The sequence below is a fragment of the Sturnus vulgaris genome, chromosome 1 (genome assembly GCF_052056855.1).
Source record: "Sturnus vulgaris isolate bStuVul1 chromosome 1, bStuVul1.hap1, whole genome shotgun sequence".
In the NCBI taxonomy this organism is placed as follows: Eukaryota; Metazoa; Chordata; class Aves; order Passeriformes; family Sturnidae; genus Sturnus; species Sturnus vulgaris.
Genome location: NC_142243.1, coordinates 8,106,192 through 8,123,395, shown reverse-complemented (window position 1 = coordinate 8,123,395; position 17,204 = coordinate 8,106,192). Strand labels below are relative to the sequence as shown.

The window sequence follows — 17,204 nt, the reverse complement described above, 5'->3', positions numbered from 1 at the left end:
GGACGGGGACGGGGACGGGGACAGGGACAGGGACAGGTAAAGAGATAGGGAGAGGGATAGGGACAGGGACGGGCAGGGAAAGGGACAGGGACAGGGACAGGGACAGGGACAGGGACAGGTAAAGAGATAGGGAGAGGGATAGGGACAGGGACGGGCAGGGAAAGGGAAAGGGACAGGGACAGGGACAGGGACAGGGACAGGGACAGGGACAGGGACAGGGACAGGAACAAGGACAGGGACAGGACCCCCGCCCCGTGCTGCTGGGAGTGCAGAGCGGGGGCTTTGGGGCTGTTGTTTTCCCAGAAGCGGTGGCATTTAAATAATAATTAAAAAGGAAGAAGAAAAGCTCCTGGTGGGGAGGAGAGGCAGGGCGCATCCCGGAGGCTCTGCGGGGCGGGCGGGAGCTCCGGCCCGGTTCCCCCGGTGTCCCCCCGGTGTCCCCCCGGTGTCCCCCGGCTCCTCCCGGCTCCCCCCGCCCGGCTCCCGGCGGGGCCGCCGCCTGCTCCAGCCTGCGCTGAAGCTGAGCAGAGCCTCCCCGCTCCCCCAGCTCTGCTTTCTTTCACATCTAATTTGATAGGAGGGGGATTTCGAGCTTCCCACAGTTACAACTTTTCTTGATTTCTCCCTTCCCCCCCCCCCCCCCCACCTCCCCGCGCATTTATTACTTGCATTTAATTAATTCCTTCTTTGCGTTTCCTTCCCTGTTAATCTTTGGGTGACTGCTTTGTACATATGGCAATCTGATAATGAGGGAGTTTGTCCTTATTCTCTAGACTTCTTCACTGCGATGTCCACCCATCTAGTGCCTGGGATATCGATCTTCTTTCCATGGGGAGGGGGATAAGGTAAGAGGGGTGATAAAAGTTTTGCAGTATTCCACACCATTAAGAATAGCTTTTATTCCTTGGCGCTGTTTAATCAACTGTTATATCAAGTCATGCTGTTTAAGCAACCACATCAAAAGAACGTACCCTCTTTTGTATAAATTATATATTCCTTGTATCTGTCTTCTCGCATGCACGCAGACGGGGAGATAAAACTTAAGTTTGTTTTTTAATAGCATGAAGCAGGTATTTAGCTGTTATACAACTTGTTTCTGCAACTAAGTTGGTTGATAACAACCTAGGAGCCAAGCTGCTGACTTTCTAACTTTTTACCCATTTCCAAGTCAAACCTCCTCAATTTAAAGGTCTGAAAGAGAAATCGATGGCTCACTGAAACTCCACAAAGAAACATAAATAGCAGGAGAAAAGCATAGGCTAAAAAAGATGAAAGAGCACCAGTTAGAGTCGGCGTGAGACCACTTCGGACCACTTCTTTCGGCTCTTTTCTAAAGTTTACCTGAAAAGACCGCTTTGTCCCTTGAAAAGTTCGTGCTGACCTGCTTGTTGCAGTTTACGGATATACAACTTTTTTACCACTTCAAAACTGATTTTAAAATCCATTTTCAAAGTTTAAGTTGATTACTACTCAGCTCAATGTCACAGACTGGAAAACTCCCATATAATTGTTCACCCCAAAGAGCTTTTTGTATTTCTTTTTCTTCTTTTTCTTTTTCTTTTTAAAACCCCACACCTTAAATAAAGTGGATTTTTTAAAATGTGTTTTGTTTTTCTGAGAAAGTGGACTTTGAATTACTTCAGCACACCGTCCTGGAATTTTTAAGAACTCCTAAAAACTCCTGAAAGTTTCTAGATCCTAGGACAAATTGTATTTTCTTAGGAGCAAAAGCAAATGAGCACTTTGCAGGCAGAGAAGTGTTTGTTCATATGGGACTCTGCTGTTCTGTCTAACCTGCTCTATCAGCCTCATCTCTGCAATTTTGCTCGTCTCTCAACACCTTTGTCTGATTAGTAGCTTTTGGAGATCGGGATAAAGACATCACTTGCCACGCTGCATGAGATAACAATTAATTTAACATTAAACTTATCCCCTTTCCATTCACTTTGCTTGGATCGATCTCTGTTAATTGTGTTTGCGGATGCTTTCAATACTATGCTTTTCTTAAAAACTTAATGACACCCCGCAAGGAGGTGTAAGAGTCTAAAACGCTCCTCTCCGACTTTGACCAAAGAAACAAAGAATATAGCCCCAGCGTGCTCAGGAGACCATCTATTTTTAATCAGTTGACTATTCATGCACTTCCGAAGATACAACGTTATTTTAAACTGGGTAATAGTTCTGATTTTATTAAAAAAAAAAAAAAAAAAAAAAAAGTGCTACATTGCAGTTGTGTGATACACAAGTCAGACACACTAACTTCATTTAACTGCCGCTTCGCATCAGACCTGTTTCTGCTATTGAAGTGGTCATTTATCAGCTAAAAGGAGAGTGTGTTTAAAAATGTATGTCTTTGGGAGGGACAGCAATCTCCCTTTTCAGGGGCAAGAGACCTGTTACAAAGCCTTTTAGGTGGGTGCGCTCTGAAATGGCATTATTCCCCCCCGGGGCGTTAATATTACCCAAGTATGTTCCTATTTGCACGGCTCCCCGATAATTCGGCATTTTATTTAGCCGCAACTGCCCTTAGAAACTTGACTTGCACTGAAGCAGCCTGCTAATCTTAATGTTTCCCCCTCTTTCAGAGAGGCATCTGTTCCTCTTGCTGACAAATGTACCATTCTGCCAAGAAAGTTTTTGGAGGAAAAAAAAAAAAAAAAAAAAGAAAGAAAGAAGAAAAAAAAAAAAAAAAAGAAAGAAAAAGAAAAAAAAAAGCGTGTAATTGATGTTATCCCAAGAAAGCGCGATCTCCACCCCTCTCAGCTCCAAGCCCTTCAGGTAAAAGGAAAAAAAAAATCTTTCAAGAATTTGTTGCCTTTTTGAGGGTTAAAACATCAGAAGACAAGCTTGTCTCGCCTTGGCCAATCAGCTCTCGGCCCTGGCAGCTATAATATAGAACTAAAGGCAGACTCCTCTCACAAGCGTCTTGCTTTGCTACCATTAAAATCAGACCCTTTTTTTGTCTCTCGATTGCTGTCTCCCGACCAAACTCCGATGTGTTCCGTTATCAGCGACCTAAAGCCTGCCATTCCAGCACCTGTCTTGCTAGGGATCGGTGGATAGTATACGATTCAGAAAGCAGACAAGGACATAGGAGGAGAGAGAGCTCTAGAGAGACAGCCAGGGATAGGCACAGAGAGCTTTGAAGTAATTGGATTCAATGGACGAAATGCTGCTGTTGACAAGAATTCTCTTGGTGGGCTTCATCTGCGCTCTTTTAGTCTCCTCTGGGCTGACTTGTGGACCAGGCAGGGGCATTGGAAAAAGGAGACACCCCAAAAAGCTGACCCCTTTAGCCTATAAGCAGTTTATTCCCAATGTGGCAGAGAAGACCCTAGGGGCCAGTGGAAGATATGAAGGGAAGATCACAAGAAACTCCGAGAGATTTAAAGAACTAACCCCAAATTACAACCCTGACATTATTTTTAAGGATGAAGAGAACACGGGAGCTGACAGACTGATGACTCAGGTAGAGCCACAGAGATACCTGTATTTGTGTTTGTTAACCTCTCTGAGCAATCCTAAAGGACGCATCTGTCTTAGTATTTTTGAAAGCCCCCCCCTTTCCCTCTCCCCCTCCTCCCCCCGCCCCTCCAAACTCGACTAGTTTCCCCATTGAATGTAAATACCATCTCTCCAGCCAAGTTAGCAGAGGCTGGAGCTGGAGCTATTTAGATATTTGGTGGGGGAATCTGTGTGATACTTACAGTCATTACCGTGCCATGGCGTTCCCTGTAACTTGGTTAGAGATTGCTGTTTGCATTCGTCCCCAAGGATGCACTTTGATCAAACGAATTGCATACAGCTCAGAGGACCCCAAGTGTATAGTGACCGCCAGGCCACCCACTCATTATTACAAACGTAGTCCGCGGTTGCTGCGCCTGCTGACTTGTTTGGGGTTTTTTTTAATAGATATATATTTTATTTACTTTCTCTTTTTTTTCCTTTTCATTTCATTTTAACCTTCATTATTATTATTGTTCTTCTCGCGAGCATATTCTAAATTTAGTAGGCATGCAGTCGTGCACTCACAAAAGGCAGCTGAAGCCGGATCGACCATTCCTCATCTGATTCCGTATTATATAGCTCGTATTGCAATACCATCATTTGCAATTGTGCCCATCGGAGCGTAAATATATTGATATTTCTTTAAGGATGCTCGCCGCCAATACTCTGGTACTTCCATAGGGGAGGGACTTGCAACTTATCGGCATTGCATCACCTTCTGTTTTAAAAAATCTGATGGCACAAGGTTTGCAACTGGGTAAATATTGTATTTCGGGTGGAATCGGAGTGCGGAACCATTTTATGAAAAAAAAAGAGAAAAAAGATAAATGAGAGAGAGAGAGAGAACCGCTCCGAGAGTCACCTCGTAATTATAATTCATGCTCAACAGAGAGCTCGGTGAAGTCAATTGCTCTGCCAATCCCGGAGTTTCAGAAACTACATGCAATCTAGACACTGGAAATGGGTTTCCTCCAAATATAGGTCAACAGCGCTTTTTTAATATTAATACGTTTAAGCCCCACCTTCAGTGCTAGAGCAGGACTCGCCTGGAAGGACTAGGCGGGGAGTGGACGCGGGGAAGGGGGGGTGGGGGGGTGGAATTTCCCAAACTCTCCCCTTTCCTCGGCCTGATTTTCCGCACGTTGCCGGGTCTCCCGGGGCGAGGGACCGGCGGCCGCCACCATCTCCTCCCGACCACCTTAAATCGCACCGCACCTCGGAGCGCGGCGGCGCCTCCGCCCGCCGCCGCCGCCGCCGCGCACCGGGGAGCGGAGCGGAGCGGGTGCCGGTCCCCGCTCGGGCGCGGCCCCTCCGCGCACCCGCGGTCCTCCGCCCCCGCTGCTGCCTCCGGAGCCGCATCTCTCGCATTTTCAGCTCCACTTACTCCCCTCGCGTATCGATCGCGGCGGCTCGGGTTTCACCCTTCCCTCCGCAGCCCGGCGGCAGCGGCGGCGGCGGCGGCTCCGCGGGAGACGGGCTCCCGGCGGGGCTCGGCGCATCCCTCCGTGCGCGGCTGCGCCGGTGCGTGTGCGCGGCGGAGCGGAGCGGAGCGGGGCGGCGGGCGCGGGGGGAGCCGGGCACGGTCGGGAGCGGTGGGCTGCGGGCTGCGGGCTGACCCCGGCCCCGCGGCTCTCCCGGGGCACGCCGTGCCGGCTACGCGGCTGGCCGCTCCCGCTGCATTAGCTGGCAGCGTCTGAACTCCTGACCTTCTGTCAACTTCCCTCAGACGAACGAAACGAAAACAAATACTTTTCCCCCCCCTCTCCGTCAGTGCTTGTTCCCGTGCCTTAGACACAAAGGGGGGAGGTGGGCTGAGAGCGGCGGGGCCGGGGAGGCCGCAGAGCCGGGTACCCGGCGGCAAAGAGGGGAGCGAGGTGGGGGAGCGAGGTCGGGGAGCGTGTGGGGCTCCGGCACCCCTGGGCCAGGCAGGGAGCGGGGAAGCGGAGCGGGGCCGGGCAGAGAGCGGACTGGCTGCCCTTGGTCCCCGTTCCCCGGGCACCGCCGGGTCCTTGGCGACCCGGGGTGCGGTCCTGCCGCTGGTCTCCCTGCCTTGCTTCCCTCTCCTTCCCTGTCTCCCTCGGCCAGCAGCCTCTCGTTAAATCCCAGCCTTTAAACGTCGGCTTCGGGAGCCCTTCAACCATGGAGAGATCTTTCATGGACAGAATCGTTAAACTTGCAGAGCGGTTGCCGAATGCATTAGCCGCTAGTTAATATTAACTCCGGAGGGGGTGGTGGTGGGGGGAGAGGAACGCAAACAGAGGTAGGTAAGTCAGGTTCTCAACTTTGCAGGTGACACCAGCAGTTTGCTAAGGGCTCCCCCCTTCCTCCCTTTCCTCCCCCCCCCATCCCGGCCATTGGCTGGATTCGGGAGAGAGATAAGGAGGCCAGGTCAGTATGATAAAGCTGGAATTTGTATGAAATAAAATAGCAATCTCGTGTAATGCAGGCACACAACCAGTGCGTGATGTGAGGAATTTAGAGATCAACTTGGCATTTAGGAAGCCCACCAGGTTGTTTACACTGACAGGTACCTGTTAAGTGTTTCCTTCAAGCAATTCATTTGTGAAGAGATTAGGAGCTGGCAGGAGAGGGCTTGTTGAACAACTTTGCCTCCACACAAAGCGTTAGTGGAGGCAGCCCTGCTGAGCTTCACGGTGGCTGAACAGAATTGGGCTTGATTTGTGGCACACGACCCGATGAATTAATAAATAGTCTGGGCTTCACGGCTTTTGACTCTGACAATCCAGCTCAGGCAGTATAAAAGGGAGAAAAGTCCTTTAGGAGGCCGTTTCTTCTTCTTTATTTCGCCTGGAGCCGGGAAGAGGTGCTGGCAGGGCCGGAGCGGCCAAAGCCCCTCGGCGCTGCCCGCACCGCTGCCCTCGCCCACTCCTCCCGTGCGGGACACGACATCGCCGTGTCGCGCAGTGCTGTCGCCTTATCAGCAGCTGAGACGTTTGATCCTTCTCCCCCTTTCTCCTGTAAATCAGTGAAGGAGCGTATTTATCCGCTCAGGTATGAGAGAGAGAGAGAGGGGAAAAAAAAACCAAGTCAAACTCAACTTCCTTGTGCTGCTGCACTTTGCTGCCGGGAACGGTGCCGAAACCCAAACACCCGTCCGTCTCCAATAAAACGATAGGCCAGAGAGTCCAAAGTGAGCTCACGGCTGTGTTTTATATCTCTCGGGTACCTGTGTGTTGCTGGAATCACTTTTATGGCTGTTGGTGTGGACACATGGGAACTTCCGTGCTAAGCAACCTTGTCACGTCCCTAAAAGTAGCGTTGTCGGAGTAATGGAGGGGTTTTGCCTTCCTGGGAGCTGTAAAAGGGGGACTTTGTGGTCTTTATTGGCTGTGCTGTGAGCACACTGTGGAGAATGGTCCTGCAGAAGGCCAAGCATACCAGTCAGGCCAGCAAAAGTGTGGGAAGAGCAGCTTACTGCATCCCGCCGCGGCTTACAGCCACAGAGTATTTGCATCAAGAGAACAACATCGGATACATCCACGAGTTGTTTTCCTCTCAAAAAGGAGGAAGAAAGCTGGCAACGTGTGTGTTTCTAACTCTGTACCTTTAGCCAAGCGCTTTTCAATGCTTTAGGTGCTGATTTCCTGTTTCTGCCGGGCCGAAAGTCCTTTTTCCCCTGTCGCTACTGTGTCTATTCCCTGCTTGGCTAAGATGAGAATCTCCCCAAAACTTTCAGGGTTTCAGCTCACTTCATTTTTTCCCTTTCCCCCGTCCTGTGCCCCTCATTACTCGGTTCCTACGTGCTCCCAGTGCTGCTGGGCCCAGTTCAGCCCAGGAATGGCTGGGGGCTCTGCAGAGTCAATGAAAAACCCTGCAGTACTTTCTCCACGGAGTTGGAAGGGTCTCTCTCCACACAATGGGGCTCCCAGCTTGCATAGCATCCCTGCTCCGCTTAACTTCCCTCCTTGGCCCTCCCTTGCTTTTCATCTTCCCACTAAGAGCTATATTATTGTATGGATTTGTAGGCTTTGTAGGCGAGCGCCGATATATGTTTGAAGCGGAGTGAATGCTCCCAGCCCATGCAGCTTTGAGGGCTCTAATGAGTGATGGGCGAAGGGAGAGAAGAAAAAAAACACCCCTCCCTCCAGCACATAAAGGCTGTTAACATGTATTGATACCCTTTTCAACACAGAATTAAGCTGAAAAGACCCGCAGAGACATTCCGGGGGGGAATCCGTGACTCTGAGATATATGGCGAGTGTTTGTTCTGAGCAGAAACTTTGCTTTCGGGAAGGGACAGGGCACTTAGAGGCAGGAATTTGCTCCGTGCAGGTGGCTTTGAATAGCCACGCTCACACCCCAGCACCGGCGGTGCGGCGGAGGGGGTACCCCTGTCCCCGCAGCAGGTGACAGGGAATGGGAAAGATCCGTCCCTGTGGGTCTTGGCGGTGTTTTATCCTCTGTTCATCCCGTGTTTCACTCTCCTCCTCCTCACCTGCCGCCCCGTCCCTCCTTGGCAGCGGAGGAGAAGATGCTCAGCTCTGGCTGAGCCCATCCCGGGGCGCGTTTGGCGGGAGGGCAGGAATGCCGCCTCCTCGGCTGGAGAGGGAGAGCAGGATCCGGCCCAGGGAGGTATAGATAGCGAAGGGGGGTGTTCCCCTGGCTGCAGAACCCCCATAATGACCCTTCCCTGTCTGCCCGTATCCCTGCAGCGCTGCAAGGACAAGCTGAACGCTCTGGCGATCTCGGTGATGAACCAGTGGCCCGGGGTAAAGCTGCGGGTAACAGAGGGCTGGGACGAGGACGGCCACCACTCCGAAGAGTCCCTGCACTACGAGGGCCGCGCCGTGGACATCACCACCTCGGACCGGGACCGCAGCAAGTACGGCATGCTGGCCCGCCTGGCCGTCGAGGCTGGCTTCGACTGGGTCTACTACGAGTCCAAGGCACACATCCACTGCTCCGTCAAAGCAGGTGAGGCGGGCAGCCTGCCCAGGGACGTGTCGAGCTGGGGAGACACCCCTGGGCCGCGACTCAGCGCCCTAGAGCCTTCGGTGCCCTGTCCCTGCCGCCGGGCAGGGTCCCTGCACGGTCCCCATCACCCAGCCTGTCCCCCGGCGCTCCCGTGGGGATGGGAGCAGAGCCCCGAGGGCACAGCGAGCCTCCCCCCCGCCCCTTAGCGACCCCGCCGCAGCAGAGGTGGGGAAAAGAGAGAAGGCGAAGAAAAAAAAAATTAAAAAGCCCAGCCAGCTGCAGCAGTTTTTCACAGCACTTTTATTTGGGTGATTTGCTTGGCCAACCTTCCCACGAGAGCTGCGCCGCAGCCACACACCCTCCTGCTCCCCCCGTGGGGTCTGATGCTTTCCCCACCCAAGGAGCATGTTCAACACAAACACTCGCGGCCGTCTTCAGCCGCCCCGCTGGCTGCACGCCTTACTCGCGAGCGCTAATCTCCGAGTGGGAGCCGGCCAGGAAAATAAATAAGTAACGTGGTCCCCAGCCTCCTTCAGCGGTAGCCGCTAGGAAATTCCCAGATAGGGATACACATACGCGTAATTTTTTTTCTTCCCCTCCCCTGTGCTTATAACGCCACATGCTGTCTCAACCCGGGAACAGCTCGCAAGAAATCCCCGATTCGCAGAGTTCCTTTTCTTGACACGTTTTTTGGGGGAGCAAATCTGTTAACGAGTGCCAGCCCCCAGCTCCACCGCTTCCCTCCACCCAGCTGTATGACATCTAAAGCTATTTTTAAGAGCGTACTCTAGCCCAGCAACCTGCTGGATGTGTCAGGAAACACTAGGCTGCAAAAGAAAATAATGGGCTTTCTTTAAATATAGCTGTTTGCTTCGAAGCCAGCAGCCCCACGGCAGGGAATCCAGCCCGGCCCTGCCGTGCCCACCTGCAGGAAGGGTTCACGTCCCCCAGTGCAGCCCGGAGCTCCCCAGGCTGTGCGCCTCTCCTGGCCTATGTGGGCTTTGTCCTGAGAACTACTACTGCTTTTGTTCAGCTCCTGGGTCCTTTCTAGCCAAAAAGAGGCCCTGCAAAACTGTCAGCTGTGTGGAGATCCAACACACCCCTTTCAATAGCCAAGATGGGCTTTGTAGCACAAGGTATCCAATTGTGGTGTGCAGTGACCTTAGCCCAGGAGCACCTCCTAATCCACCCCAGGGGTGTTCCATAGCAGAGGAGCCACCCCAAGCTGCTCATTGAGATTCGGCACACAAGGACTTGGGGGCAATATTTGGAGGGTGTCAGGCAGGGTCGTGTGACTGTACGAGGCAGGCTGAAGGGAGCAGGCTTGAATTCCACTCTCTCAGCCTGATCTTAAACTGTCCAAACCTCATTTCATGACAGAGCATCTCATGAGAAGATTAAATCCCATAATGCCAGCAGGAAGATTCTTTATCTAGATCTCTGTTTGCAAAAAGTATGATCCAGGAGACTGGAATGCAAAGAAGAGTTCCCCCAAGGCCTGAATTATTGTCACCAGAACAGAGGAGGGAGAGGCAGGGGTGGTAAAAGGGACATTGATAATGCGCTACAGCAAGTATTTAGAGCAAGCTTCTACATTTAAAATTCAAATACAGATCTTGAGTGCCTTGGAAAAGTGGCTCTGCTGTGCAAATAGTGCTTGGAAGGTCCTGGGTTTTTTGGAGAGTATGTGTGTGAATTGGCACATAGGGTTTCTGCACCTGAACAAATAGGGAGGGGGAGAAAAGGGGGGGAAGAAGCTGGGAAAAAAATGGAAGTGTCCTCTCTTCCAAGAGTGTCTGCATTTATTACATGAATCAGAATGACAATGCTGATCCTTTATTGGATTTTAATTAGAGAACCCAAACAAGCACTGCTCAAAGAAGCAGATTTTCACACCTCTGCCAATTCACTGGCATGTTTGTAGAGCTGCTACACTACTACATCTATTCATCAAGTCCCTGAATATGCAAACAAAGCTCTAGCCAGACCTTTACTGCCAGCTTGTAGGAAGGTGTAGTTTGCTAGCAGAGGCCTCCACATAAAGCACATAGCTTGTTTGTTGCCATGTCCTCCTTGAAGAGGGAGGCCTTGGAGATCTTGCTGCTTCATTTCTGAAGGAGGAGTGATAAAGTCATTAGCAAATCAATAACGGTCTAATTTTCACCCTTCCTTTCCTTCCTGAGAAAGTCATTAGGAGACACCCCGAGGATTTGTTTAAATCATAGGAATTTCAGTAACAGCCAAGGAGGCAAAATATAAAATCTGTCCATCTTTAAGAGCTAAATTGCCAGGTCTCTTAACTGGTATAAGGAGTAACTGGGAGAAAGCAGGGAAAGGCAAGGGAGGGATGGGGAATCTCAACAGCTGTAACAAAGACACTTGCTACCATGACATACTATGGGGTATTGCCCAATATTTAAAAAAACAGAGCGGTTAGGAACACTGCAAGTCCCTCTGTTAAGACAGAGATCAGCCTGGAACACAGCAGACTTGTTTTCCCACCGCCCCACAGGTGGCTGAGCTTCCAAAACGTGATTTTCAAGAGAGACAGAAGTCTCACTGCTACTTTTTCTTTATTTAAGTCTGAGATTGCTCTTCTCAATAGCACTGGAAATCAGCAATAGCTGTTCTAAACTCTGAGTAACTCCCAGGAGCTAAAGGAGGTGAAGGAGGCATTTGCTTGGGACTGGCACTGGTGTTGGGCTGCTCTGGGACCACACGCTCTGAGACAGGAAAGAGCATCCTTCTAAGCGGGAGAGAGAGGTTTTATTCTGTTTTGAAAGAGGATTGAAGCAGAGTGCTGGAGATGCCAGGCAGGGGTGCTGTGAGGGTGGGATGTGCCCCAGTAGCCACTATGCTGAGCAGGAAGGCTGGAGGCAGCATGGGGGCTTGTGCAGCATGACGGAGGGGGATTTGGGAAATTTGGGTTGTTGCTTTGCAGGGGCAAAATTTGTGTGCACCTTGGGGCCAAGTCTCCTCCTGTTCTCTGCTGTTTGCTGCCCTAGATGCAGTCCTTGAGTAAGAGCTGATTTGGGATCCCAAGCATTGAGAGCACGGGCACTTGCTTAGAGAAGAAACTTTATGCCAGCAAAACCACTCGGCTTTGAAAGCCTGCAAATTATCTGGCATCAGGTGTCAGAGCAGGGTAAACAGTAATCAAATGGGAAGTTCTTCCAGAAGAGATTTTGTTCTGGAACAGTTTTCTCAGTGGAAATGTTTTGGCTTATTTCCTTTATGAGACAAATCACTCTTGTAACTCCTAACCCAGAGGAGATTTTGCACTGGCTCAAATCTGACAGGAAGGGGATTCTCACTTGACCCACGGAGTGCAAATGGGGGGGGCGTTCATAGATGAGGGTGGAGGAGTTTCAGAGGGGAGTCTGGCTGTGTCCTGCACTTTCTTGGTGGGTTGGGGTGGCTGGGGAAGTGATAAGTGATAAGTTCCTGCATGCCTCCATGCCCTGGCACGCGCCTCCTCTAACCCTGCTGTGCCTCTCTCCTTGCACAGAAAACTCAGTGGCGGCCAAATCTGGGGGTTGCTTCCCTGGCTCGGCCACGGTGCACCTGGAGAAAGGCGGGACCAAGCTGGTGAAGGACCTGAGGCCTGGAGACAGGGTGCTGGTGGCCGACACGGAAGGCCGTCTGCTCTACAGCGACTTCCTCACCTTCCTGGACCGCGAGGACGGCTCCCACAAGCTGTTCTATGTCATCGAGACCCGGCAGCCCCGGGCCCGGCTGCTGCTGACGGCCGCCCACCTGCTCTTCGTGGCCCCCCAGCAGAACCAGTCGCAGGCGGGCGCGGCCAGCAGCCGGGCTCTGTTCGCCAGCCGCGTGCGGCCGGGCCAGCGGATCTTCGTGCTGGGCGAGGGCGGGCAGCGGCTGCTGCCGGCGGCCGTGCACCGCGTGTCGCTGCGGGAGGAGGCGTCGGGGGCCTACGCGCCGCTGACCGCCCAGGGCACCATCCTCATCGACCGCGTGCTGGCCTCGTGCTACGCCGTCATCGAGGAGCACAGCTGGGCCCACTGGGCCTTCGCTCCCTTCCGCCTGCTGCAGGGCCTGCTGGCCGCCCTCTGTCCCTCCCCGCTGGCAGAGCCCACGGCCCCCGGCATCCACTGGTACTCTCGGCTCCTCTACCGCATCGGCAGCTGGGTGCTGGATAGTGACTCTCTGCACCCGCTGGGCATGGTGGTGTCATCCAGCTGAGGGATCCGTCCCTCCGTCGCGGCCGCCCGCCAGAGAGACAGAGACACGGAGAGAAAGAGAGAGAGAGAGAGAGAGAAAGAGAGTGAGAGAGAGAAAGGAGAAAAAAGAAATAGAAAAAAAAAAGAAAAGAAAAAGCTAAAAGAAAAAAAAAAAAGGAAAAAATTACATATTTTTAAAAGAGAGCACGGATTAAGACTTAAAAATAATAATAATAAAATAATAATAATTAAGTAGGACAGTCCAAAGTAGACTTAAAGGGAAACAAAGACCCCTGGAAGTTCTGTTCTGTTTAGTTTATAAATATATATATATTTTTATTTGTTCTTTTGTTTTGTTTGTTGTTTGTTGTTTTGTTTTTTTCCTCCTCTCCTGGATATTTATTTCTTTGGTATTTTGAATAGATGTTTTAAATGATATGAACCGGACCTTCAAGAGCCTTAAATAGTTTCTTTGATAATTTATTATCATGTGAACTGTACTCACACGGGAAAAAATTATTTTGTGAGGCCAAGCAAAACTGCGCAGAGTCTATTTTTCTACATGTCACGTGTGTCCTGACTTTCAGAAAGCAAAATTCTGTACTTTCCCATCTCTCCATTACATTGCTCCTTCATTTCAGCAAGTCTAAAAAACAAGCAAACAAACAAACAAACACACACACACACAAAAAACTTCATGGGGGTCCGTAAATTATATTTTTATACACAGAATTGTAAATTAGATTTTTTTGAGATATCAATACTTAACTGAATCACATTTCGTTTTTTGAAATAGTGTAAAATATGAGAATATATTATTTTAATTTAAATAGTTTCAAATGTAACATCATTTCCTGTATTGTTTTCTATGTTTTGCTTTGTAAAAACATCATTTGGCCACGTTCATGGAAGTCAAGACTGTTACACAAACTTTTTATTTGCAAAAATCGTAAGAAACTTTGTTATTTTTAACTTCAGAAAAAGTTTATTAGAAAATAATATTTTTTAAAAAGCGCACATGGCGGCAATTCTGTGACGATGGAGATGGTAGTTTGTACAGAGGGGGGAAAAGGATGTTTTGCATTAATAAATTGAGAAATAACTGCTGTAAATTTACTAAAATGTATTTTTGAATATTTTGTAATAGTTTTAATAGTTTTATAGAAATAAAATGTGCCATGCACAGTTTGGTTAGTATATAATAACTAAGAGTTCCTGGTGCATCCCATTTTTTTTTTCCTTTTTGCTTATTGGTTTAGGAAACATGATGCCTAAATGAGTGCCCATTATTTTATTTAGATGTGTTGCTTATAACATTTAATTTTGGTACTTTAATTAAGGAAACGAATCCTTCACATCTGTGCATAACCTGGAAATCTCTTGTACTGACAGTAGAACCTCACTTATTTGCACCAGTGACCGGCAGATGGGTTTCTCTTTGCCAGAGCCCTGGCTCCCCTTCCCCGCTCAGGTGATGCTCCTCTCTTCCAGCTCCAGCCCCAGCTCCATGTCCATTTCCCAGTCTGCTCTAGAGACTGTGGATGGCTCTTAAAACTGATTTCTGAGGATGCTAAATCAAGTTTTCCCTTTGAAGCATGTTAATGTGAAGGCATTAACCTTGTGGCAACACCAGGATTTCAGTGGGCTTCCATTTGGGTGCCCAGAAGATGGAAATCTGAGGGAGAGACATTGACTTGGGTGAGTCAGAGGGATTCACGTGGCTGGTGCTGGAAGAAGGAGATGGCCACCAGATTTCACTGGCCACTTTGAGTAACAGCACAGGGCTTGGGGCCACTGAGAACAGAGCAAAACACCCTTGGCAAAGCAAACAAAAGGATAAAGATTTGTTCATTTATCCTGAGAGACATTCCTTAGCTGTAACGCAGGAGTCCATCCCGAGCCACCCACAGGTGAATGTGCTGGAGATGTGTTTTAGGAGCTGAGTGGTGGGGCCAGCGCTGTGTCCCCTGCCTGGTCCCAGCCCCAACCCACCCCGAGGGGATCATCCTTGACAGGTGCTGATCAGTGAGGTTCTGCTGCACCGTGTGCTCCTCCATGGAGGGTTTCCAGGACCCCTTTAAAAATTTTGCAAAACATTGTGTGTGCATGTGTGTGTGCGTCTGTGACGGGACCGTGCCGGAAGGGAGCTTGCCTTGAATGTCTTCTCACCTTTTCTTTGGTTTCCATTATCTGCCAGTCTAGGATGTTGATCCACCAGGCCTTTTGCTCCAGAGACACAGCCATGTTCTCTGCTGGGATGGATGGCAGCTCCATAGCCTTCCAGAACGTCCCTGCCTGGGGCCATCTCCAGAGAGTGCAGACCATGCTCTTCCACGCTGAAATCCTGGCAGCTTCTGGAGCTCTGTCTGGAGCTGGTGGCCGAGCTCCACGCACGAGCACTGCTGTGTGAAGCCTCGACAGATGGATGTGGTCTCTCCTTCCTTGTCAACCTCTAGTTCATCTCCACTTCCAGCCTCCAAAGCTCGGACATGGCCAGGGTGATGAGACTTCGGAGTGACCACAGCGTGCTGCAGCATCAGAGAGGAACCACGCCACCCTCCAGCCTACCCTACAAGAGGCATCACGGGGGACTGTGGACTGCCTGGTGGGTGCTGAGGACCTACTGCCCACCCCAGCTTGGACTCTGACACCTCCCTGTCTTTGGGGTGTGCTGAGGGCTGCAAACCCAGATGATTTGGGCATGTGAGAATGTGATCATGGAACAAATCTCTGCTATAAGAGTCTGGCCTTAGTACGGCAGCATCTGGGTGTCTGAGCTCTCTTACCCTGTCTCTGAGAGGTGGTTGCCATTTTTTAAGGCCTCTACACTCAAATAAATGACCGTGTTGGAAGGTGCCTTCTCCAGAGGTTGGGTAGTGGAGGTGTTTAGGGATGCCAGTGATCAAACTTAAAGCCACTGGCTGGAGGGCTTCAATCTAAATTGCAACTGAGATGTTAAAGAGCCATCTGACCAGAGCCCACACTTGTGTCAGGGCAGGGCACATGCCTGGATGGAACCACACCAGACATTGCCTCATTTAATCTTCACCCAAAGGCCGAGATGAGCTCAGAGCTTTGTGGTGTGAGAGAAGCTGAGGTGCTCTTACACCAGGATCAGCCTGTTTCACTGAGCAGAGAAACACTGTGCCACCTTCTCCATCACACTCATTCCAAGCAGCTTCATGTCTTCTTCTCACCATGTCTGAATTCCACCTGTCCCTCCGGCACCTCCCATCAGGATCACCCCTCCGTGGTGTGTTAGAAGTGCTTCCTTAGATGGGCCAATCCAACCCACAGCTACAGCTCTCGTATGAAGGATGTACTGTCATAACCTTGTGCAAAACGTCTAGGAGATGTCACTGTCCATTTTCAGGGTCCGAGTATGGCAATAGTTTGTATAAAATGTACACATAGTGGTGGCTACAGAATAGTTTATGACTAAATACATATCTATTACTGTCAAAATAATGTATAAGAATGTACTTGAAGCTATTATACTTGTGCTCTGTTGTCTGAATAATTAAAGAAATTACAGAGACTTCCTGAAATGTCTGATATGTGATGGCATTCCTATGGCACACTCTCTGAGGATTTTACCCTGATGACATTGAAACAAATGCAGAGTGGGGATCCTGCGGGATTTGGTATTGGACACTTCAAACACACCAGGAATTGTGCTGGTGTGGCTTCGTGTGGTGGCCACAACCTCCTCCTCCTCCTCCCACCTACAGCCACATAGACAGTCTGCCATTTACCTGTGAAATATTGCGTGGCTCTGCAAAGCCAACTCATTTGGAAGGGTTCCGTGGGGAGGCAGAGGTGCCCTGAAGGGCAGCCCACCAGCAGCTGCCTGTCCTCTCCACCTCCCCCACACAAGCCAACGTGAGAAATGACCCTAATGAGACTGGGACCAGTTTGTGTTTACTTGACCAATAGTTCAAGCAGTGCCCTTGTGCTCAGACACCAGTTACACCCTCCAAAGGGAAGCTTGGATGTGCCAGTAAAAGAGGATCACATCCACAGTGCAGCTAAAATCCCAGCCAAGCACTGGGGGAAACCAGGTGTTTCCCAGCCAGGTAGCTGTGCTGTGCCTCAGCCAGCAGCTCCTTGTGCCCTCACACGGGAAAGTTTGCCTAGATGGATCTTTAGACAGATATATGCACATATATGTGTACATATAGAATATTATTATCCTGATATTAGGAGCTCAGCACATCCCATCAGGATATAAATATGTTTACACTGGCCCTCCTGAGCATTTCACACCATGCTGAGGCTGAGCAGGAGATGTAAATCAGCCTGGTTGGGCGATAATTGGGCAGCAGTTTTGCAGCCCCAGTACAGCATCTATTTCAATTACAGGGGGAAGGAAACCAGAAAGAGCATTTTATTTTACTCATTACTGCGAGCCATAAGGGACCACTAGATTTCTTAAGCTTTTGAAATTCTCTCTTCAGCAGTTTCTGCCTTAAAAGTAGTTCAAACTTAACTGAAAAAAAGGTCAATTTTCCATGTACAGAGCCCTTCAGAGCTTTCAAAGGAGCAGTGTTAATATGATCCTTGGCCTACGCTGGCTGAAAG

General features: G+C 50.1%; 1 protein-coding gene across 1 annotated transcript; it reads left to right on the top strand.

Moving 5' to 3' along the window:
- The first annotated feature begins 2,879 nt into the window (after positions 1–2,879).
- On the top strand, positions 2,880–16,171 carry SHH (sonic hedgehog signaling molecule). Its single transcript, XM_014872227.2, has 3 exons — positions 2,880–3,469; positions 8,181–8,442; positions 11,951–16,171. The coding sequence occupies exons 1-3, from the start codon at positions 3,161–3,163 to the stop codon at positions 12,643–12,645; spliced, it is 1,266 nt and encodes a 421-aa protein (XP_014727713.2). The 5' UTR covers positions 2,880–3,160; the 3' UTR covers positions 12,646–16,171.
- Positions 16,172–17,204: the final 1,033 nt, after the last annotated feature.

Coding starts and splice junctions, on each gene's coding strand:
- SHH (XM_014872227.2), top strand. CDS start 3,161: ATGGACGAAATGCTGCTGTTGACAAGAATTCTCTTGGTGGGCTTCATC. Junction 3,470..8,180: donor CTGACAGACTGATGACTCAG/GTAGAGCCACAG, acceptor GTATCCCTGCAG/CGCTGCAAGGACAAGCTGAA. Junction 8,443..11,950: donor CCACTGCTCCGTCAAAGCAG/GTGAGGCGGGCA, acceptor CTCCTTGCACAG/AAAACTCAGTGGCGGCCAAA.